At 56.6% G+C, this 22,025-nt stretch overlaps 4 protein-coding genes across 11 annotated transcripts in view; all 4 read right to left on the bottom strand.

The window, feature by feature from the left end:
* SLC23A1 (solute carrier family 23 member 1) overlaps positions 1-6,482 on the bottom strand; it is a 26,303-nt gene extending 19,821 nt beyond the window's left edge. For 2 of the 8 annotated variants that reach the window (XM_069592202.1, XM_069592205.1), the window contains exons 1-11: positions 6,150-6,326; positions 5,027-5,088; positions 4,274-4,408; positions 3,579-3,736; positions 2,773-2,861; positions 2,571-2,638; positions 1,851-2,032; positions 1,600-1,720; positions 1,197-1,353; positions 727-874; positions 74-179 (exon numbers count right to left, since the gene is read on the bottom strand). In XM_069592202.1, coding sequence (XP_069448303.1) covers positions 74-179; positions 727-874; positions 1,197-1,353; positions 1,600-1,720; positions 1,851-2,032; positions 2,571-2,638; positions 2,773-2,861; positions 3,579-3,736; positions 4,274-4,408; positions 5,027-5,088; positions 6,150-6,231 — 1,308 coding nt within the window. In that variant the 5' untranslated portion in view covers positions 6,232-6,326. Of the gene's footprint in view, positions 1-73; positions 180-726; positions 875-1,196; positions 1,354-1,599; positions 1,721-1,850; positions 2,033-2,570; positions 2,639-2,772; positions 2,862-3,578; positions 3,737-4,273; positions 4,409-4,543; positions 4,647-5,026; positions 5,157-5,272; positions 5,357-6,149 lie in introns of those variants that run through there. The other 6 variants (XM_069592203.1, XM_069592206.1, XM_069592207.1 and 3 more) reach the window with 6 other exon arrangements.
* Positions 6,483-7,520: 1,038 nt separating this feature from the next.
* MZB1 (marginal zone B and B1 cell specific protein) lies at positions 7,521-10,282 on the bottom strand. The gene is made up of 4 exons (XM_069592214.1): positions 9,360-10,282; positions 8,419-8,543; positions 7,957-8,067; positions 7,521-7,857 (listed from the first exon to the last, which is right to left on the bottom strand). Exons 1-4 carry the CDS (start codon positions 9,528-9,530, stop codon positions 7,701-7,703), a joined length of 564 nt encoding a protein of 187 aa, XP_069448315.1. The 5' UTR covers positions 9,531-10,282; the 3' UTR covers positions 7,521-7,700.
* A 1,873-nt stretch (positions 10,283-12,155) lies between these two features.
* PROB1 (proline rich basic protein 1) lies at positions 12,156-15,341 on the bottom strand. Its single transcript, XM_069592201.1, has one exon. The coding sequence runs from the start codon at positions 15,277-15,279 to the stop codon at positions 12,223-12,225; it is 3,057 nt and encodes a 1,018-aa protein (XP_069448302.1). The 5' UTR covers positions 15,280-15,341; the 3' UTR covers positions 12,156-12,222.
* A 1,443-nt stretch (positions 15,342-16,784) lies between these two features.
* SPATA24 (spermatogenesis associated 24) lies at positions 16,785-22,025 on the bottom strand. Its single transcript, XM_069592212.1, has 6 exons — positions 21,810-22,025; positions 20,690-20,755; positions 20,327-20,457; positions 20,171-20,241; positions 17,426-17,528; positions 16,785-17,321 (listed from the first exon to the last, which is right to left on the bottom strand). Exons 1-6 carry the CDS (start codon positions 21,924-21,926, stop codon positions 17,192-17,194), a joined length of 618 nt encoding a protein of 205 aa, XP_069448313.1. The 5' UTR covers positions 21,927-22,025; the 3' UTR covers positions 16,785-17,191.

A 22,025-nucleotide genomic window follows, 5' to 3' on the forward strand; every position in this document is an offset into this window, starting at 1 on the left:
ACGGGTTTAGGGTAGGGCCTGCGGTAAATTGAATGGAGGCGGGGCTTTGGGGCGGTCTGGCTAATCCGGGCACCTTGGTAATCCCCAGGACGCCAATGTTGGGACTGGATGAGGTGGACCCATTGCCCGTGCCCAACAGCCCCGCGATAATGCAGCAGATGCCTTCGGTGAAGATACCCCTGTAAGGAAAGGGCAAGTGGGGGCCTTGATCCGTGCTCTATCCTGGCTTGCGTCCTCCCATTGTCCTGGCCAGATCTCTTGCGTCTCTAGGACTGTGCAAGCTACAACTATCCATAGTGGTCCCCCACTCCAGGCCAGAGGGGGTCTGGAAGCCAGGATCCCAGGTCTGAAGCTAGTCCCACTGTCCTGGCACTTAATCCTTGGGTGGTTCTGGGCATCAATTTCCCCATCTGTAAGATGCAGACAATAGGAGTACCTGTCTCACAGAGCCATGAATGGATTGCATGAGAGAACGCACACCAAGGGCTAGACACACGGAAGGTTGTCAGTGACTGTAGTTTCTCTAAGACTTTGTTATTCCTCAGCTATTCGCAACAGTAAATGATGGGAGCATCCTCACTTCATAAGTAAGGAGGACCAATCCTGGTGAGTTAGTGACTTGCCCAACTCCTTGTCCCCCTCCTCTGGGGTTCAACTCTGTCCCAATGTTTGCTTCCCGAGTGACCCTTGAGGGGATCAGACATTAGGGAGGGCAGGTGGGCGTACCTGTTGATAGCGTGTACTGGAGGGGGTGGTGCACCAGCCAGGCGGGCACAAGCATAGTAATCCCCAATGGACTCAATGATGCCTGCTAATGTGGCACTAAACATTCCCAGGACGGCTGCTGCAGTCACAGTGGGAAGCCCCCACTGACCTGAAGCAATAGGGAGACAGGCGGAGCGATGCAGTGAGTGTTCCTAGCTTGGTCAGGGAGTAGAACAGGCAGTACTTGGGTAGAGCAGCGGGAGGGGTAAAAGGATCTCAGGCTGGGATGGGAGCTGTACAGTTGCAGGAGCTTATTTGGGATCACTTAGTCATAAAGCTGGAGTGAGGCTATGTCGGAATACACTGGCACTCTGCCTGGAACACTTTAAATGTGCAGTTGATACTTATTATGTCCTCAGATGGACTGGGGTCACCAGGAGCCACATTGATGGTCTCAGTTAGAGGCAGAGGGGCCCAGATGGGTTGCTCACAGGGATAAGGGATGCGGATCCAGGGAGCAATAGCCATGATGTCCCCTCGGGCATCTGTTCGTGCCTGGAAGCCATAGGCTGTGGGGTCTGAGGGCAGCACATCCGTCAGGGTCAGCACATAGCAGAGCAGCCACACGGTCATGATGGCTAGCACGATCTGAAGCGAGGGGGGGTGAGGGGTGCACCGAGGGCCCAGGGAGCCCCGTCCAGGCTGACCAGCTAACCCAAGCCCCAGGCCCATGGTGCCCCAGCCCTAGCTCAGACCCTGGCCTCCATTCCTGGCTGGGGCCTCATCTTTGCCTCTAGCTCCCCTACTGCCCTGGCCCTTTCCCCCAACCTTGGCCCTGGACATAGGTCCAGCCCCTGCCTTGGTCCCAGCCCGAGCTGCCTGTCAGCTCCTCACGGGAAACATCTTGAAGATCTGGACGCGGAAGAGAGTGAGGCCCTTTCCCCAGCGGTAGACAGGCAGCAGGAAGGTGAGGTTTCGCAAGTACTGGGAGAAGAGGATGATCAGGAGAATGGAGCTGGGGGCAGAAGCACAAAGAGAAGATGGCTGGTGGGCTGTGCTGGGGCAAGAGCCAAGGCTAAGGGGGCAGGACACGAGGGAAGTGAGGGACTGGGGCTGGGCAAGGACCAGGCCTGGTGCCCACTCACCAAGCTGAGATACCCCAGTGGGAGCCCGCTCGATCGCCAGCAGCTTGGAAGACAGAGAGACCAATGAGGGAGACAGTGGGGGTGACTGTAAGAGGCCCAATGTAACTGAGCAGGGCCCCAGGCAGCCCCATCAGCCCAATCACCACCTCCACCATACTGGACACCATGATTGCACCCTGGACCTGGAAAAGCAAGATCAGCTGTAAGTCACTATGTAGAGGCCATGACATCTACATTAAAAAAAAAAAAAATGTTCCAAGGGGCTTGCCTGGTGGCTCAGTGGTAAAGAATCTGCCTCCCAATGCAGGAAACACAGGTTCAATCCCTGGTCCAAGAAGATCCCACATGCCTCGGAGCAACTAAGCCCATGCGCCAAGACTATTGAGCCTGAGCTCCAGAGCCCGGGTACCACAACTACTGAGCCCACGTGATGCAACTACTGAAGCCTGCATGCCCTAGAGCCTGTTCTCTGCAGCAAGAGAAGCCACCCCAAAGAGAAGCCCATGCACTGCAACGAAGAATAGCTCCTGCTTGCCACAACTAGAGGAAAACCCACATAGCATCCAAGACCCAACACAGCCGGAAATAAATAATTACATAAAATTATACAGAAAAAGTTCCTGGACCACATTCTCACATCCCCCAATTCAGCAGTGGCCTTCCCCTCCATCTAACCACACTCTCAAGTCCAGGCCTCTTCTGCCCCACATGCAAACCCACCTCTCGTATCCGTGGGTGCCAAATATGTGAGGTATTCAGGGGCAGACTCCAGTTACCGTAGATCTCTTCTGTGGACAGAGATAGGAACACACATGTGGACAGAGAGAAAGTAAAGATGCTGCCCTGAATGGACACGGGACAGCCCCGACCTCCAGGCTCTGGGGATTCCCTTTCCCAGTGCAGACCCCAGAAATGCACCCACCTTCTGGAGGGCATTTCCATCTCTCTAGGGCCAGGATGGCTTTCGCTGGGACCAGAAATGCAAAGGCACTGGCCTGGAACAGCGGCAGCCTGGAAGCAGAGGCACAGAGCCACAGGGACAGGATGGGAGGTGGGGAGGCAGGAACAAGAGATGGGGTGGGGGACCCGCACAGAGAGAGGCACCGGGAGAATCACTGGGACAGAGACACAGAGGAACAGGGGCCAGGGCAGAACAGAGGGAACTCACTGAGGCCTCAGGCCAGACTCGGGGACATTTTGGGTGCCTAAGAAAGAAAACAAATGGAGCCCCTAACCCATAACCTGCTCCCTTTCCCTCTGAGCACCAGCTCCTGCACTGTGACGGGCCATGGGCACGGGAGTGGATAGCTTGGCTCCTGTGTGCAAGCTCTGCTCACAACCTTCCTTCCCACAAACAACCATCCTTAGGCCACCCAGGCCTAGGACTGTGCACAAGGGGCAGGGAGCCCCCAGGAGGACAGGCCATTGAAGGGGCCCGCAAAGGCTCTGGAAGCAGGAGAGCGAGTGGTCCCGATTGCCCAGAGTAAGGCTGAACAGAGGAGAGCCCAGCTAGGCACGTTCCTTTTCCTTGAGGAACTCCCAGGGGTCCAGGGTGGGACCCCAGCCACCTGCCTCTAAGTCTGGCCTGGAAGCCAGAGCAGCAGGTGGGCACAAATAGCAGCTCTTTGTGTCCCACGAGAGCCCTCTGAGACTGCGCCTGCTGTGTGGGTCGCTGCGTGTGTCTATGGGAACGGGGTCGGAGGTACAGGTGGCACATGGGCAGCTCACCGGATGCCCAGTGTGGTCTGGATGAGGGTGGTGATGCCCACACAGGTGAAGATGGTGCCAATGAGCTGGCTGACCATGTACTGGTCACGGCCCACACACAGCGCCTCCGCCAGCAGGAAGGGCACGGCGATGGTGCCGCTGAAGCAGGTCAGGTAGTGCTAGGGGCGGGGAGATGGGGGCAGCACGTGAGGCAGGGCCCAGGGAGCCCGCCCGGAAGCAGGGGGCCTCAGAGCCCTCACCCTGCCTCAGGGGGCCTGAGCCCAGGCCAGCCCCACCAGGGAGCCCGCCCGGAAGCAGGGGGCCTCAGAGCCCTCACCCTGCCTCAGGGGGCCTGAGCCCAGGCCAGCCCCACCAGGGAGCCCGCCTGGGACTGATACTCCCATAAGGGACTCCCGCAGAGCGACTGCTCACCTCTCTGGGAGTCACCATCTGCCCCGGGTTACTCCCGCAGCTCCTGTGGGATGGGCCTCCTCCCTGTCACTGGCGCTCCCGCCGGCGGGTGATGCGCCGTCCCTTTCAGACCCTATCAAGCCTCTTCCCCACCGACTTGGTGACAGTCACTGCTGCTGACCTTAGGTTTCTCTTCCTGTTACCCAGGATGACCTCATTGGCCAGGGAGGGGGCTGGGATCCTGGGGTGGGTGCAGGGTGGTCGGGGTGGGGGCTGCGCAAGGGGTATGCCTGGGAGACGCCCACCTGGAAGCCCAGCAGCACGCACAGGTACCAGGGCGGCACATCTTCGATCTTGTACAACATGTCAAACTTGGGTTCTGTGGACAGGGACGCTGGGGGGTCCCTCGTGGAGGTCCCTGCCGAACCCAGGGACTCATGCTGGGGGCAGCATATAGAAGAACTCAGCGTTGACACCCAGAAAAAGTCCACTTTGCTTCAGAATCAATCAGGTGCCCCTAGTGGCCTGTCGGCTCCACAGATGGGGGCCCCTGCCCTCCCTCAAGCTTCACCTACCCGCTCTCCCTTGGCCTGGCTACACCTGGCTCCCACCTCACGTTGCCTTGTGCAGGAGTGAGTCCACTGTGCTGGCTCCAGGAGCCCCCGGAACCTGGGCCTTCTAGCCAAGGGAATGGGCCCGTGAGTCAGAAGCCTGGAGGTACCCCAGGAAGAGGCCAAGAGGGCTAAAGACCGAGACAGACCCTCTTCGACCCACTCTGGTCCCACCAGTGCCCCGGTCCTTGGAGTGTCCGCTAGTGGGGGGTGGTAGGCTGGCCCCCTGCTCATTCCAGGCTGGAGTCAGCCAGTCCCAAAGCAGAAAGCTCTTTCACCCCCACTGCCACCTCCACCGCCTCCCCCAGTTGCCACATTCCACCTAGGACAGTCACTCTTGATCCAGTTCATCAGAACTTTTCTCTCTGCACAGCAGAGAGAGGGAGCAGGCTTGCACAGCACCCCACCCCCACCCACCCCACCCCATTCCCACTCATCCCCCAGCACCTGTGTCTGGCCCTCAGCGTCCTCCCGGGCCCTCATCTTTGGGGCACAGGTGTGAGCCGTTCCTGAGGAGAAGGAGGGATGGCTTTACAAAGGCCAAGGAGGACTTTACTCCACATATCAGGCATTGTTTGAAGTAAATCTGTAACCAGATCTCTATCACTGATTGCGAAAGGAGGGCCCAGGCTGAGGTAACGTATTAACTCTGGCTGTAGTGGGAAAGGCCGCCCAAGCCTCTGCCACACGTACCTCCTGAGCACTCCCTTGCTTGCACCTGAGCCTGGGCACGGGCCATGAGTTTTCCAAGAGAGGGCCAGAGGGAGGGTGAGGAGTGGACGACCTTGGAAGGGTACCAGGCCCTGGGTGAGGTGAGGAGAAAGGGAGTGACCCTGGGCACATATGATGTCACACTCTGAATCAGGCTTTTCTCTACTTATTAATAAGAAGTTAATCATTATCATCATCATAACCCATCTTGTTATTGAGGAATGACTGCGTGCCAAGCAACATCCTTGTATTGTCAAGTCTAACCCCAGGCTCTGGGCTCTATTAACCTGTTTCACAGCTGATGGAAACAGATTTAGGAGATGTGATCTGACCAAGGCCACACAGGTCGCAAGGTTTTAGAAAACCATTCCAAAAATTAGGTTTGCCTGAACGCCTAAACCCACTGTATTTATTTCTACATTAAATGTCATGAAGGACTGCCCTCCCCACCACTACCGCTCAGGGTCCCTGAGGCAAAATCAGATAGGCCCAAGGAGCTGCCAGGGCTAGCCCGGTCTTGCCTGTCCTCTGTGTCAGGACAAGGATTCCTTTCCTTCCCTCCTAGCCAGGACCAGCTGTGTGATCTGTGGGACCCAGTGCAAAACCTGGGACCCCTGTTCCAAAAGTGTTATAAATTTTAAAACAGCAACAGCAGAGCATTAAACCAAATTGGGGGGGGGGGTGCCTTTCTAAGCATCAGGCCCTGTGTGATGGCCACACAGCCCCTGAAGCAGCCCTGGGCCGGACCATCTTCCCCACCTAGGGGTTGGAGAAAGCCCAGGGGTTGAGGCTCTAGGCCAGTGGGGGCTGAGCCCGAGGTCCCTTCCGTGCCTTCCCAGCCCCCTCAGGGTCCACCTACTTCTGGGTCGCTGTGCCCACGGCCAGGGCCTGCCCCGAGGGCTACCAGGCAGCATCGCTGTCCAGCTGGGTAGCAGCTTCATGTCACAGCCCTGAATCCAAAGGCTTATCCAGCCTCCAGCCCGTTGCTCCAGCCTCCAGCCCGTTGCTCTGCCTGCCTGTCCTCTCCTCTCCCTTCTTGGCTACTGCTCCCAGGTTCCCAAAGTTGTCTGACCAGTTCAAAGCCTGTACTCCTCAGCACTTTCCTCCCCACCCTCTTTTCCTCGGTACTCCCTAGGGGGCTGGAGAGACAGCCCCACCCTTTCCACACACTGTCCTTTGGTCATTCAAGTCTACCCAAACCACATACCACACACACACACGGAGACAAGGCCGGCAAGTTGCACATGATCTCAGATACACAGTTGCACAAACGCACCCAGAGTCTGATGCAAAGTCTAAGTCACTTCACACAGGACCACGCAGGTCCACATCACGGCTCCCAGCTCCACACCTGCTACTTCTGAAGCCTCAGCCAATGCCTTGGACCCTGGCTCTCCCTGGGCTTTAGGGTTCTCTCCTGAGAGCCAGGGGAGGGGCTTCAGGCAGTGGAGAACAGGTGATGGAACACAGAGCGCTGGGCTGCAGGGCAGCTCAAGGAAGCCACAGTGGTCAGGGCCTGCCCGGGACACCCCCATTCCTCCAGCACTATCCTTCCCGTCAACCCCTAAATGTAAAATCCCTCCCAGCCCTGCCACTTCACCTAGGACTCTGCCTAAGTCTTTTTTGTTGTCTGAGCCAAGGTGTCAACAGAGTATTACAGTGTCTGTTCTGTCCGTCTCCCAGAGATACAAAGGAAACTGCAAGCTTGAGCATCACCGACCCCAAATACCCAGACTCAGGTGCAACCCAGGTGGAGCTCTTTTCTCTGCTGCTAAAGGAAGGGCCGCAGGTGAGAAGAATTTCTGGGGAGAGCAGGACGTAGAGCCAAGATCCGGAATACAGCCTGTTCTAGGAACCCCACCCTGTCCTGCCCTGGGTCATGCCAGCTGGGTGAAAAGCAGAGTCTAGAAAGTGAGCAGCCTCTGGGTGTAGACCCAGGGAGACTAGTGTTCTGAAAGGGGCACAGCAAGTGCAGCAGCTGCAGTGGGTGTGTCCGCAGGTGACGTGCTTATGGAGCTTTCCTTGGCTTTCGTTTTCTCTCGTGAGGGATCTGGGGTTCCAAACGTCTGATAACTCATTTCATGTGCCTTTGACAGCTCATTCACATTTTCAACCATGACAGATCTCACTTACCCCTGGGAAACTGTGGGGCTTGTCCCCAGCCTTCTCCAGCAGAAACACCAATGTTTATCCTCCCAGCGCCCCAAGAACCTTTTGCAGAGAGAAGGAGTAGAGGTCACTGGTTTTATTTGAGTCCAGAGGGAAAGGCCCTGGCCACGTCCCAGGCCCCCAAGGCTGGAGGAGGGAGGCCTCCCTGCACCCGCCCTCCAGGCCGCCTGCAGAAAGGAGGGAGGCAGATCAAGAGGGAGGCCAGCTCTCTTCAGGGGCTGAGTGGGAAGGAGGAGTTGGACTAGAGCTCTGTCCTTGTGTCTGGAGCCTTCTCTGAACAAGCCCCCTGGGGGCCTCCACACAGCAGCGCCTCCAGGGTCCCTCGACCTTGTTGGTGGGCTTCATAGATCTGGTCTTCTCCAAACTCGCCCAGGTAGTGGAAGCAGGACTTGGAGAGCCTAGGGGAGCCCAGCAGGAGCCTCAGACTCTGCCCTGCCTACAGCGGGCAGATTCAAGGCTGCACGGGCTCCATCCCACTCCAACCCTCCAGTCATCACCTGGTGGGCCACAGCCCCTCCGTGATCATCACCATGATGCTCGGCTGTGCCCCTGGGCTCAGTCCTGGGCCCATGAGACGTTTCACCTGGTCCACTTCTCCAACTCCATAGCTGGAGGTGGAGGGAGGAGAGGGGGACAGCATTAGTGGAGCCTGTAGCTACCCGAAGCGGGGCACAGGGGACATCTACCAAGTTTAGTGCCCAGATTCTGGTCCTCTCTGCTGAAAAACTGAGGACCAGAAAGGGGAAGCCCCTGGCCCAAAGTCACACAACACCCTTATCCCCTGGCCACCCACTCTTCTGCTTGCTCCCAGCTCCAGAGTTCAGCCTCTGTCCCAACCAGCCCCTACCCTTGGGCCAGAGACCTTGTGGAGTGTGTATGGTGTGAGTGGGAGGATGGTGACCCCCATTCATCAGTCTGCCCCTGGAGAAGTGAGGCAGGGGCCAGATTTTTCAACTCACCCCTGCCAGGTCTGAGAGCAGCTCTGGTCCAGGACGTCTGTGTATACTGACTCACTCAGCTCACGACGGCCCCCAGAGTCCAGTGGGAGAAGCTTGGCCTCAGCTTTTGTCAGATGTTGCCACATCTGGAATAAAGGGGTTCAGAACCAGGGCTTCAGAACTACTCAGTGTGGAGGGAGGGGCGGGGGAGAGCAGAAACCTGAGTCTTGGAGGAAGAACAAGGCAACAGAACATTCTGAGCAGGAAACACCTGTGAGGCTGACTTCGTGGCCCTCCCCCAGGTCCAGAGAGCTGGGAACGTGCCAGCTGAGGCAGGATCCACAGCCTTGGGATGAGGTGGGTGGCTGGGCAAAGCTGAGCTGGCCTGGGCACTGGGGACCCTCCTGCAGGGCACACCTGCCCACCATCACCACATGCGATGTAAAACCACAAGAACAAGGAAAGAAAACCACTCAGTCATCAGTGACACATGTACTCGTAGCACTTACACACACACACACACACACACATACACAAGTACTCAGACATGCTTGACAGGTTTGTATGTGAACTCAAGACACCCACACATGCTCATGGGCTCACGGACTCGACAAACATACACACATGCACACAAACCCCCGTGCTCCCCAGGCATGCTTTGGGAAGAAGTCCGGACTTCAGGATCGGCCTGGAAAGGGAGTAGTCTGAGAGGACTAGCTAGGGACTCCCTCATGTCCCAGAGATGGTCTGTCTGCTCTTTGTTGGGCAGACAGGTAAACTGAGGGACAGAGGTTCTAGTGAGGTGAAGATGGCAATATCATAGAAGGTTGAGTCTAGCTTGATGCCTGGGGATGGGCTTGGGGATCAAAGGCCAGTGATGGAACCTGAGGCAGATAGAAGGGTCTGGCTTGAGAAGGGGCCTGTGTAGGGGCAGGAGAACTGCTGGGGGAGGGGGGACTCACCTGGTAGGCCACCGCCCTGCAGGCATCACATCGCAGGTGAGTTGGCATGTGAGTTGAGAACTTCTCTTCATCGTCCAGCTCAGGGGCAGTGGCAGTGAGTGAGGCCTCGTCTCCGAGGCCCATGGCCCAGGTCCCAAGCAGCGGCAGCAGTAGCAGCAGTGACAGCCTCATGGCCGGTGGAGCTGACTCAGTGAGCAAGGGCTGTGGTTGGGGTGCAGGTGTGTGGGTTCCTCTCTGTGTGTGTGTAGTGGGGGCTGCTTCAGAACACCTGGCCCAGACCAATGGGGAACTGACACTTCACCCCTCCCATTCTCTCCCTTCCCCAGGGCCCTGGAGACTCCACGTGTGCACCTTCTCTCGTGGGACCCTGGCTCCAGCCAATGAGGCAAGGAGAGGGGCTGGGCCTGGGCAAAGACACATGGGAGCTGATACCTCTCATGACCTGGGACAGGCCACATGGCAGGCACTGTGCTAAGCTCCCTGGGACCAGCCTGCAGAGCCAGCCCCTCTCTAGGCATGGTTGCCAAATCTGTTATCAGGAGGAGATGACGGGTTACTGTTGTCTTAAATCTACCCCCAAGAACACAAAGGTTCAGAGAAAAGTGACAAATTCTAGGCCACACAGCTAGAAGGGCTATGCTGAGACTGGAACCCAAGCCTGGTTGATCCCCAAGGCCCACTGACCACTCAGCCACCAGAAGAAATGAGGTCACAGGCGTGACTGCCAGCCTAGGGCTCCCTCCCTGAGAGGCAGGTTTCCTGAAGGAGGGATGCCACAGTGTATGAAAGACGCATGTGATACTCTCCCCCAAGCCACACCCAGGCATGGACGGCATTGTAGGGGGTGTTAAGAGGCCCCAGCAAGAAATCAAGACACTTCACACCAGTTGTTCCAGCCATTGGGGCCATTGGGTTTATTGCACATCACGATGAAGTGAGGGGCCCAGGAGTGGCCCAGGGCCCTCCTTGGCATCGGCACCTCTGGCCACAGAAAGATGTCCAGGTTATTCTGACTCATAGTTCTCTGTTTCCAATCCAAGGCGACGGGGGCAGTGACTCCAAGAAATGCAGGTCCACCAGAGGCCTGGAATTTAAGAAAGGCATTTATCTCCATCCCTAACACTGCTTCTAATGGTTAACTGTTCTTCCGCAAACTCATCACACCACGTATCAGTCCAGCAAGGCCCAGTCACTTCACTCAGCACTCTACACAGACCCCCACGAAGAGCACCCCCCACTCTGTGTGTCCGCCTCTGCTCTCCTGGAGTCTCGAGGCAACTGGAACACACACTGTGGGGCCTGTCCCTTCCTATGCTGTGACCAGCCTGCAGAGCCAGCCCCTCTCTAGGCATGGCTGCCACATCTGTTACCAGGCGAGTGGAACCAGCTGAGAGCGCCACACAGGGGCATCCCTTCTTTCGACAGCCCTAACCCACCCTCCACTCCATCCAGAAAGGTCAAGAGTCTCCTCCGGGACAACAGCTCAACCATCCTCTCTGCTTTTAAGTGTTTCCCAACGACCCACTAATCTGCTCCTCCCCTCTCGGTGGGAACAGCCAGAATCCCCCCTACCCTTTTAACTCCAGAATGAGCCAGTTCAGTTCTGAGGGCTTAGATAAGCCAAGTCAGAGGCTGGAGCTGAGGAGAGAATGAGGGGCAGTACTCCCAGCTGCAGACTACAGTCACCTCCCACCTTCTCCCCAGTCCCCACCCCCTAAGTCCCAGGCTGACCCTCCACGGCCCCTCCCATACTACTTCCCTGATCTACCTCCACCTCCTGACCCCGCAGCTCCCTTTCTCAGATGATCCTCGCCTAGGGCCTTCTCCAGCCACTTTCCCCCACAGCCTCCCAGGTCAAGACTCAGATCCTCTTCCAAAGAATAATGGACTTGATACCAGTGTCCTTCTCCCTTCATCCCATCATTGCTCACTAGCCTGCTCCACCTCAACTGGACCCACCTTCCGGGAGAGACAGACATCTCCCTACCTCCAGGGGCAACCCCTTCCTTGCAGCTCCCATTTCCTGCTGTCCCTGAGAAACCCCATCACCCCCTCAGGTCGGTTCCTGGGGCCATGTCCTGGGATTTTTCACACTGCCAACTAAAAATTGTCACTTGTCACCTGCCTCTACAAAGATGAAATCACTAGCCATTGCAATCGCTGACCTTCAACCCACCCTGAAAGTTCAGGGCAGAGATTAGGAATGAGGCCCTCTGTGCTCTGGGAGAAACTGGCAAAATAGGCCTTTAGATATTTATTTTCAGGAGAAGTTTTTATGAGCCCATTTCTTGCAATCTTCTCATATCTAGAAAAGCAATAAAATAGACATCTGCTCATTGTGACTAGCAGCAATCTTCTTCCAAAATGTGTGGATTGCACTATCCTTCTTCACCAAAATCACATATACTGACCTACCTCCACATAGACAACCTATGTGAGAGGTTGTCTCCCAGGCTTATAGTTTTTCATTTTGCCCCAAGTAACACTTAACTCACAAATCTCGTGTTGTGCATTTTTTTCAGCCCACAACACACACCCACCCACACACCCCAACACACCACACTCTGGGACTTGGGGAAAGGGTATAGGATTTTGCTGGGGGGTGGGGGGGACAGACAGCCATTTACTGAGCTCCAGCTCCATTAGCCCCCCCACCCCCACCCCCACCCCCACCCCCACCCCCACCCCCACCCCCACGTGTCTCAGATAATCTGAAGGTAACTTCCGGTCTGAAAAAAAAAAAACCGGCATGAGATGGGTAAAAGGAAGAGACGCTTGAAGGAAAAGAGGGTAAAGGACTGGATGCCAAAACCTTTAAGACCATCAATAGGCCCCAACATCCTGCGGATCAGGCCCTGGGGCCTCACACCGGGAACAAGGAGCCCTTGTTGGGCTGCGAGGGACCCAAGCTGGAGGGTGGAGCACAGAGAAGAAGAGGAGGTGCGGGGCTGGGTGTCCCGCTCACTGGCAGGTAGTACATCCCGTCCAGGGGCCCCGCCTCGGAGGCCCAGGGTGGCTGTGGGCCGCTGAAGGCCGGCGGGCCGGGGGATGGTGGCAGTGAGAGGCCGGGAAGATGCCCATAGGCTGGCGGGTAGAGGCCGGGGCCCAGGGCCAGCGGAGTGTAGACGCGGCGGGGCGGCACCGAGGGCGAGGGTGGCAGCAGCACCTCCACGTACTGCCCGCTCTCAGGGTCGAAGAGCAGCCGCAGCCGAGGCTGCCGCGGCGCCTCCACAAAGTAGTAGCGGCCGCTCTCGGGGTCCACTAGGACCTTCCCCGGGTTTGCAGCCCCTGGCGGCCTACGAACCCCCTGGGAGGAACCGTCCGCGGACCGGTCCAGCGGAGGCGCCGAGGCAGCGCGGGGCTGGGCCCGGGCCGTTCTACGAGCCGACGCCTGGGGCTCCCGCGGGAGGGGCGACTGGACCGCCACCGCGGGCTCAGGGGCCTGAGGGGGCGTCTCCAGTTTGGATTCTATTCCAGAGCTCGAGCTAGGGTGCGCCTGCGGGGAGCTGGGGCGGGGCGGTCCGGGAGGTTGGGTCTCTGCCGGCCCCATTGGCGACTGCTGGGGTGAGGTGCGAGCGCCGCCTAGAGGGCTGGTCCGACCCTTGCCGTCTGGGACCAAGCGCTGGGCCTCTGCATCCCGGTTCTTTCCGCCAGGACCGTGCACCGCGACTCCCCGGGTTCTCTCAGGCCGGCGGCCTAAGGCCAGGGCACCAGGCAGGCGGATCTCAGTGCGCGCGAAGGGTTTCGCCGTGCTGTTCTCTGCCCTCCGCCGCAGGACCCCGTTGGACTGCGTAACGTCCCGGGGGACTGTGTCTGGGGTTGGCTCTGGGGGTTCGTAGGGGTGGGACACAACCGGCAGAAAGTCTTTGAGAAAAATGGAAGTGTAGTGAGACGGGGCGGGGGGCCCCAGCGCCTGAAGTTCTTGTGTCTTGGATGGGCTGCCTTCATCCCCGCGGGGTTCTGCCGGAGGGGCGGGGAGCCCTGAGTCTGGGGTGCTTGCCGGAAAGCTCGGCGCGTACGTGGTCTTCACTATCTTGCGTACGTCGCGGGGCCGCGGAATGGCCACGCGCGGGCGCCCTGAGGCCGCTTTTCCAGAGCCCACCGCTTCAGGGAGCGCATCGGCATCCAGGTTGCGACTGAGAGGCACCTCGGGTGCAGCCACCTCTGGCGACAGCTGGTTGCCTCGGGAGGCAAGATCCGGCATCTCCCGCGTGGACGGACTTTGAACATTTGTTAGCTTTGGAGTCCCTGGTGCAGACGGCGTGGGCGGCACCAGTTCCTCTTGGGCCACGCCATTAATAGCTACGCGTGTAGACACTACGGATGAGCTCTGCACCGTGGAGTTCCACGTCTCCTGGGGCGATGGGCTCCACGTTCCAACAGGACGATCTGGAGTCTCCCACGAGGGCAAGGTCGGCGGGGACGGGCTCCTACTTCCCTCAACTGCATCCCCAACTGCCGGCTGCGGCACCTCCCACGAGGAGGGAGCTGCGGGGGATGGGCTTCTTGCCCTGGCAACACCCCGATTCCACTGGGAAAGGGTCGGAGGGGAAGGGCTCTTTCTGCTGACAGTTTCCGTGACAGCAGCATCCTGATTGTCCCATGTAGAGGATGCCTCGGGGAGCGATGGGCTACTCACCTTCCGAATTGTTCGATTCCAGGGGGACAGGTTCTGGGGGGAGGTGCAGTGAGGACCCCGCACGGTCCCATTTGGGGCTTCCCACGGCGGGGATGGGCTCCTCCGTCTCACAGTCTTACTCGAAACTTCCCAGGGGGGCCTAGACTGGAAAGGCGGACCCTGTGCCCTCAGGACGGTTTGAGCCGGAGTATCTCGCGCGAAATGAGCCTTCGGTTCTTTTTGGTGCACCTCCTCGGGCTTCTCCCCTGACTTCAGGAAGATGCTGGAACTAACTGGACCCAGAGGCTCGGTCCCGGGCGTGGGCTTGTCGCGCCGAATTGCGCGCTCCCGGAGGCTTGGCCACGGTCTTGGGGCCCTGGCTGGGGCTGAACTATAGTTCACCCGAGGCGGCAGAGACTTGGCTTCCTCCAGGGCCACCCGAGTACTGCGGGGCGTTTCTGGGGTCGCAGGCTCCGGCAGCACCGTGGGTCCAAAGGTGGCGTTGCTTGGGGCAGGGGGCGCCGGGCTCAGTTTTCTGGCTAGCGCCGTCTGTACGAGGTCCGCGGCAGCCTGCAGGCGGCTCAGAGACTCGTCCAGGGAGCCAGTACGCAGGAGCAGTCGAGGGCGCGGCGCATTGGCCTCCCGCGGGGGACTCCGGGGCCGAGGGCGCAGCTCGATCTGACGTTTGGGCACCGTCCGGGGCCTGGCAGGCGCGGTATGCTCCTTCAGTGCTACCTCCACACACTCGAACTGCGATGGGGTGGCAGGACTCGCCGCGCGGGGCCGCAACTCCAGGTAAGTGGCCCAGCGGGAGCCACCGTCGGGGCCCTCGGGCTGCGGTTCGCCAGGGACGGGAGACGCGGACCCAGGCGGAGAGAGGCTGCGGAAGGCCGGCGTCGTGAGTTGTTGCACTTCTCTATCCTCTGCGTCGGAGCAGCTGAATAGGGGCCCAGCGCCGAAGATGACTTCCATCTCCCCCGACGGCAGCATGCGCAGCTGGGGCTGGGGTGGTCGCAGGCCGGAGGCCGGGCCTCGCGGGAAACCCGAGCCGGGTAGTAGCTGCTGGCGGCTATTCTGGGCGCTGACGGACAGGCGAGGCTGCACGCCCGCCCCCAGCGCAGGGGCCACCCTGGGCCAATTCGCCCGGCCCTCTGCGTCCGGCCCAACGTCCGGGGGCTCTGGAGAACCCGGAGCAGTATGGTAGGAACCTGACGAACCGGACGAGTCCTGGCGCCGAGCGGGGCCCGCAGGCAGCCGCCCTGGGAACCCAGGCAGGGCTGGCTGGGCGAACGCGGTCAGCATGCTGGGGCCGGACGCGGCGCACTACCTCCCTCGCATTCGCCTCCGCTGGTGCCGCGCGGACGCCCGCATTGTCCCCGCCCCGCCAGCGGGTGCCGTGGGGGGTCACCGCGCCTTAAAGTGGCCGCGTCCGCTCCTAAGACAGCCGCATAGGCAGCCAGAGGGCCTTGGGCCCTACCAGCCTAGATCCCTTCTCGGGCGTGAACCTGAGAGCCTAGGGTGACATTCCAGGCTTTGGTTTGGAAGGTGAGCGGAGGGCAAACATCCAACTTGGACCCAGGAGCCAGGCCCAACTCCACTCGTCCATCCCAGGTAAGGGAACTGAGGCTGAGCAGGGACCTGCTTGAGGTCAAGTATCCTGTGTGGGTCAGTGTGTGAGCCAGGAGACCAGACAACCCGGGTCTGGCAATTTCATCTGTCAACTCCCCATGTCTTCCATCACTGCAGCGCACCCCTCCTCTCTGGCCCTCACAAAGCCTGTCCCAGCCAGAGCTCATAAGGGAGCATGCATCACCTTCCGTGACCATCACCACCACCTGCCCCATATCTTTGATAGAGAAGCATCGCATGGAGAGCTCCCCCAACTCCAAAAGTTGTTCTGGGGCCTCAGAAAACATATCCCTGTCTAGACCCACTGCTTTTGTGGAAACCTAGACTGGAGGGGACAGTGCTAACTTTTCAGGTTGTCAGAACAAGGCCCAGATGCTAATATGGCATCTTTTAGGAACATTTAGGGTAGCTGCGGTTCTTTCTTTAAAGGCCTTGTGGTAAGAATAGCTCTGTGTTCCCCCAGGCACTCACAATGCCCTCATTCCAGGCCCCATCACTTTAGGACCTGTCCTGGGGACAAATGCTGATAGGGAAGCAGCTACCACCTGTTACTATCCTGGGACAATGACAATGGGCACCACTTGCCCTTAAACTTCTGGCTTCAAGGTCCTGCTATGACTCAGGCCCCAGCTGGCCCTAAAGCAAGAGCACTGGCCCCTCCTACGGACTCAGCCTCACACTGACCCAGGAAAGGCTAGACTTGACAATCTGACTCAGCTTCCCCTGAGTGGGTCCCCTGCCTGGGTGCGTCCCTTTGATCACCTAGGGCACATTAGTGATGGCTTCTGAGAGGACCAAGCCTGGCCATCACATTCAGCTCTGTATATGCAACTCAAGTAAGCCACAAAGTCATAACCCCTCCACAGACTGTTATCCCACCTTAAAAACGGACATAGCGGGGGGGCGGGGGGTGTGGGGGGGAACCACACCACCACCATAGCAGTCTTTTCCTCTTCCTCAATTTATGCATATAAGCTTCTGTTTCAGAGAAGTCTAAGAAGATGCAAAAGTGATTCACAGGTATAACATTCTTGTTATGCGATAGAAACTGATTTCCCAAATTCACTGTGGTCCTGGAACCCACCATCTTTGAACTCTCCAGTTGGGGTGTCTCAGACACATAACACAGCACATGCACACATAGCCCTTCAAGTTTGGAGTTAAATTCACAAGGGCACTGGGGTAACCAGGGCTGTTTATATAGGAAGGAATTTAATACCAAGAGTAAGAAGGGATAGTGCCTACTAGACAACCAAGCAGTCCTTCCCTAGGCTACAACCCTGTACCCCATGGTCCCCACCATCACCCAAGGGAGGGAGCCAGGGGAGTAGCAGGGGCTGGAGACTCGAGGTGCATCCTCAGACTTCTGAGCACGGAATGGCCTGGCAGGTGGTGGTCCAAAAGGCAGGCATGGAGGAAGGAAGGGGTATCTTGCCTTTTACCCTCCCTCTTCTCTGGGGTCCAGGCCACTGTGAGGCTTGAGGGAAGTACCCACAGGGACAGGAAGGGTCAGGATGGGGACCTCCAGAGCAGAGAAGGCAGAGGTTGGGCATTACAGCCAGATAACAGGAAGGCGACAACCATTTTATTTTTCCCTGGGACGCTGGCGGCTCCGGGCCTGACGCGTCCCCGAGGCTTTCTTATGCTTCTGGTCCAGCACTTGGGCCATGTAGCTCTCTTGCTGCTTCTGGATCCGGAAGTCAGACATGTGATTCCTGCAACGGAGCCGGCTGGGCGTGGGCTGGGGACAGCCCAGGGTAGGGAGCAGAGGTCTGGCTCCCCACTTCCATCAACCCCCAGCCTGGCCCAGACCCCTCACCTGAAGATCTCTTTCTGCTGGCTGATAACTTGCTGCAACTCCTTAATCTCATTCTCTTTGCCATTAAGTATATCTTCTTGCTTTATAATGTGAGACTCAATTTCTGTGGGGGAGAGAGGCAGGGAGGAGGAGGGGTTCCCATCCCATGGGCTCCTTCCTGAGATAAGGTTATTCCCTTGTGGGTCTTTTCAGAACTTGGCTCCCCCCTACCCAGGGGTTGTCCAAGAGTAGCTGCTAATGCCTTTGTAAGGATGAGTTTATTATAGAGTCCTGATGGGGTGAGGGTGTATGTCAGTGACTTCACAACTCTATTCTGGACCAGGTGGCTCCCCTGTGGGCATGCAAAGGCCCTTGGAGAGAGATGGTCAGCACTGCCTTCAACTCCTGCAGCTCTTTACATATATCACCTCCTTGGCGAGACCCTTCCTAGTCTAAAACTACAACCCTTCACTTCCCAATATTTCCTATCTCATTTTCCTGCTTTATTTCCCTTTTAGCACTTAAATCACACAGACCTCATATTTTGCTCCTGTCTTCTCCTCTACTAGGATATAAGGTCCACAGGACAAGGATTTTTGTTTTATTCACGGCTTTAACCCTAAGGCCTAAAATAGTACCTGGCACATAGTATTAAATAGATGTACAATACATTTATTTGTGGAATGAATAAACAAGATGTCCCCTGGGAGTTTAAGTCTTAGAAACATAACCTAGTTCAGTCATTGCAAACCACCCACCCACTGAGGGCTAGCAGGATGCCCAGCCCTGTCTTAGGGCTTCAGGTGAGAAGACAGGACCCCAGGGAGATAGTGGTGGCAAAGCTTACCCCCAGATTAAGTGCTCATTAGATGCAAGGATGAGTTTTGTGTCTTGGCTTAAAACCCAATGAGGCTGTAGGGATCTGGGGTTGGTTCATTTACATAATGTCCCTCAGGGAGCCCTGAAAAATTCTGATCCTCCAAGAAGAAAATCCTACAGCGTTTAAAGGCTAGACAGAGATTAACTGGAATGTAAGCTCTGAAAATGAAGAAATGCTGAAGCAGTTAAGGTTTTAGAAGAGAAAATCTGGTAAAAAATTACGGCATATGTTGAACAGGGACATGGGTGAAGGAAAAGAAGGAAAACCTGGGCGCACTGGGTCACAGGACCAATGCTATTCAACCTCCTTCCCCAGGTCAGTCAGTGAATCCAATCTGATTGCTTATGAAGTTCTTATGGGAAAAAAGCATCAGAAATTTGTTTGACTCTTAAAATAAATGAGAGCTATTTAGACTAAATGGCACCCAATGAGACAGTGGTTAGAAAAGACTTTAGAATAAGGAACTATGTAAGTGTAAAACCAACCTGGAACCACATAAAGGGAGGTGTGGGGAGTTAGAAGTCAGGCCAGGGGGTGGCTCAGGTCACCAGATCTGCTCAGGTGAGGGCTTGTGCCCTTCTGGAAGAATTCAGAACTTTTTGCGGGGAGGCAGCCAGGCTCCTCCCCTATGACTCACACAGACTTTCCACAAGCAGACGCAGAACCCTGAGGCCATGGCTGATCTCTAGGAAATGTCCTAGAGGAAGGGCCTCACCACTAGGAGAGAAGCCTACGTTCCTTTTAGGGAAGTCGGGGGAAACCCAGGGAAAAGGGAAGGACTAGGGGAGCAGCATCTTTGGGTATGGAGGCACTGCCTGCCTGTTGGGCTACAGGAGAGGCCATGAGGCCATGAGGTTGCCTTAGACAACCATGAGGCTTGTTAGTCCACCTGGCCAGACCAAGATGGCAGCCTGCTGGCATCTTTCCAGTGAGAGTACTCACCAGGGGAAAGAGAAGGCTGCACTGGTAGGTAGGGGGTGCCCAAGACTCCAGGTGAGGGCCCATCAGGAGAGACCCTGAACCTCTTTTGGGCTTGAACTCTGATCTACTCAAAATGAACACTGCAGTGAATGAAGCAAATGCTGCATATGGAATTCATATCTACTTCTTAAAGTAAGTAAGGGGAGTTTGGCATTCTGGAAAAATGAAAAGGGGTTCTAAGGTCTCAGGACACTGAATAGCTGACTGAAAGTCCCTCAAAACTCAAAGCACCAACTGAGCCAACAAGTGGCCACAGGCACCTGCATAGAGCAGAGGTGAAAACTAATGGCCCACAGACATGTTTTCCTTGGGCCATAAAATACTTTGAACATTTCTGAATTTTTAAATTTAGTGCCAACATGAAAAAGGCAGGAAAGCTTCCATTAGAATGTGTTTGCCAGTTTCTTTTTTAAAGATCTGACTGTACTGGGCCCCTGTTCCCACAGCAGAGGTGCTAGGCCCTTGGGAAGGAGTATGGCTCTCCACATTACCACAGTCCCCATTTCTCCCTGTTGGGTCCCCAACACTCAGACTAAGGGTCAGCTTCCATACAGGACTATTCTTTCCCTGAAAGCAGAGTTATGAGTAAAGTACACTATTTCTATTAGTCACCAAAAGTGGGAAAACAAAAAGGTGGACTAAGAAGGTCGTATGTTTCAAGAAAAATGGGAGCGAGCCCGTTCCTTTATGGCCATGAAGAATATTGTACACCAACCACTTCCCTCATTTCCGTGGCCTGCCTGGTCCCTGAAGGCCTTTGCGAAGGTGTGGCCCGCTTGGGCTGGCCTGTATCCTCAGCCGGGGACAGAAGTTGGGGTGAAACCCTGCCTTGGACACAGGCACTGGGCTGTTAGGGAAGAGCCCATGTAAGCAAGCGTGGGAGGGAGTGCGGGCCTCCCGCCTACCATTGCACTTGGTGATGAGCTGGTCCTTCTTGCTGGACTCCTGCAGGGCTCTGCTCTTGACACTGGAGAGCCTGAGTGGAAAAGATAAGGAAAGGTGGGAAGGCTGATGGGCAGATGGGAGCCCCAGCTCTTCCCCCACTACCAAGGTCCACTCACGCCTTTTCAAAGGCCAGCTTCTCTTTCTCCAGCTGTTTAGACAACACCTCTACCTCTCCGAGGGCAAACTGCAACTTCTCCTCTTCCTTGGCCAGGAGAACCTTGGTCTTGGCATGGGCTGCTTTCTCTTCCTGCAGGGGCAGCAGCAGTGACCTTATCACCACAAGCCACGCTGAGTCTCCTAGGCCCCCTTAATCAGCCCCCTTTCTCAGACAGGCATGTAGAAGGCATGGTACAGGAAGATTCTGTCCTCACTATGGGGGCTGGAGGCGATCAGAGACCAGTCAGTGCTCAAGGACTGCCCAACCACTAGGATCCTGGGAAATGGGGGAAGATGAGAAGCTCACAGAGACTATTACTTACCACCAGCTTTTTCTCCACTGCCTGGAACTCTTCTTTACTGACAAAATTTTCATCCTGGAGAATCATCTGCAACAGAGCCTGGCTCAGGGAGGGCCTGGGTTGTGGTGGGAGGGGTTTCCCTAGGCACCAGGGCCTGGGATAGATAATGGATGATGGCCAGGGTATGTACGATGACACTGGGGCCCAAGAAAGGGAAAGTTCATTCCACAAGATTCACTGATGCTCAACTCTAGGTCCTGCACACAAGGAACAATAAGTCTCATGGAGAAGACACTGTGGGCACCATGAGGTGTGCTATGAGGCCTTTGCCTCAGCCTGGGGAAGGGTCAGAACTGCTTCAAGGTAAGGGATGTCACCATGATATCTCACTGCTAAATATGGGTGGGCCAGAAAAAAAGGATGGAAAAGAGAAGTGTTCCAGATAATGAGAACACACATGTAAAGGCCAGCTGTCAACAGAAAGGCCTGGATACCCTTAGGTAATTCAGTGTTCAGAGCTGCATTTAAACATTGAAGTGAGAAATATATGTGAAGTCAGTTTTATCTATGTCCTCACCTTCTTATCAAGATAAAAAACAAAACAGAAAAATCATATATCCCACTTGGCCATGATTTTACCATACATGTTCCGGAAATTTGTGGCTCCAGTGCTTTGTCCCAGCTTTGCATTTGATTGACAAGGCAAAAGCAAAGGACATAAAGGAGTTGGAAGCCCTTAAGTTAAAGTGTGAAGAGCTTACAGCACTCAGCATGGGGAGGGGATTCCACAATAGAGATGATGTTATAGTTACTCTGTACACAGTGAAGTCATCTCCAATTAGAAATGGGGAAACTGAAGCTCAGTGAATAGGCTGCCGTATCTACCAGGCCCTGGACAACCAGGCAAAGAGAGCAGAGAACAACTTGGTTTTCTCTAAAATTTCCGGGTAAATGTTCCTGAGACACAGTCCCTTTTGGGCTCTACCCCGCTACCAGCCAGAACACATCGGGGCCCCGCCTCCTCCGGATGACGCCATTGGCAATGTGGTCTCGGCACGCCCCTGGCACTGGGACAGGGCCTGGCCCCGCCCCCACCACGTAGGCGTCCAGTCAGGCCTCCCCCAGCTCTCTGGCTGCGTACCACATTCCTCAGTTGGTGGATCAGTTCCTCTTGAGACTCAATCACGTCCCGCAGTTGATCAAAGGCGAGACACACCGACCCTGAGCCCCCCTGCGACCACCCGACGGGCGTCGCCATCTTTCGCCCCCGCCAGCTCGTTGGAAATGGCTGCCGCGGGCTGCTTCACCGCTGACGCCCACCAATGAGAATGCGACGCCACAAAGCACCCTGGCAACC

Source organism: Ovis canadensis, chromosome 5, assembly GCF_042477335.2.
Source record: "Ovis canadensis isolate MfBH-ARS-UI-01 breed Bighorn chromosome 5, ARS-UI_OviCan_v2, whole genome shotgun sequence".
Classification (NCBI taxonomy): Eukaryota; Metazoa; Chordata; class Mammalia; order Artiodactyla; family Bovidae; genus Ovis; species Ovis canadensis.

Bases quoted from the DNA above. Each gene is read 5' to 3' on its own strand.
- MZB1 (XM_069592214.1), bottom strand. From the start codon at position 9,530: ATGAGGCTGTCACTGCTGCTACTGCTGCCGCTGCTTGGGACCTGGGCC. The intron at 8,068-8,418 runs GTGAGTTGAAAA...CTCCACCTCCAG, and splicing joins TGCTCTCAGACCTGGCAGGG to CTATGGAGTTGGAGAAGTGG. The intron at 7,858-7,956 runs GTGATGACTGGA...GGGCTCCCCTAG, and splicing joins GAGGGGCTGTGGCCCACCAG to GCTCTCCAAGTCCTGCTTCC.
- PROB1 (XM_069592201.1), bottom strand. From the start codon at position 15,279: ATGCTGACCGCGTTCGCCCAGCCAGCCCTGCCTGGGTTCCCAGGGCGG.
- SPATA24 (XM_069592212.1), bottom strand. From the start codon at position 21,926: ATGGCGACGCCCGTCGGGTGGTCGCAGGGGGGCTCAGGGTCGGTGTGT. The intron at 20,242-20,326 runs GTGAGTGGACCT...TTTTCCACTCAG, and splicing joins AAGCTGGCCTTTGAAAAGGC to GCTCTCCAGTGTCAAGAGCA. The intron at 17,529-20,170 runs GTAGGCGGGAGG...TCTCCCCCACAG, and splicing joins GCTCATCACCAAGTGCAATG to AAATTGAGTCTCACATTATA.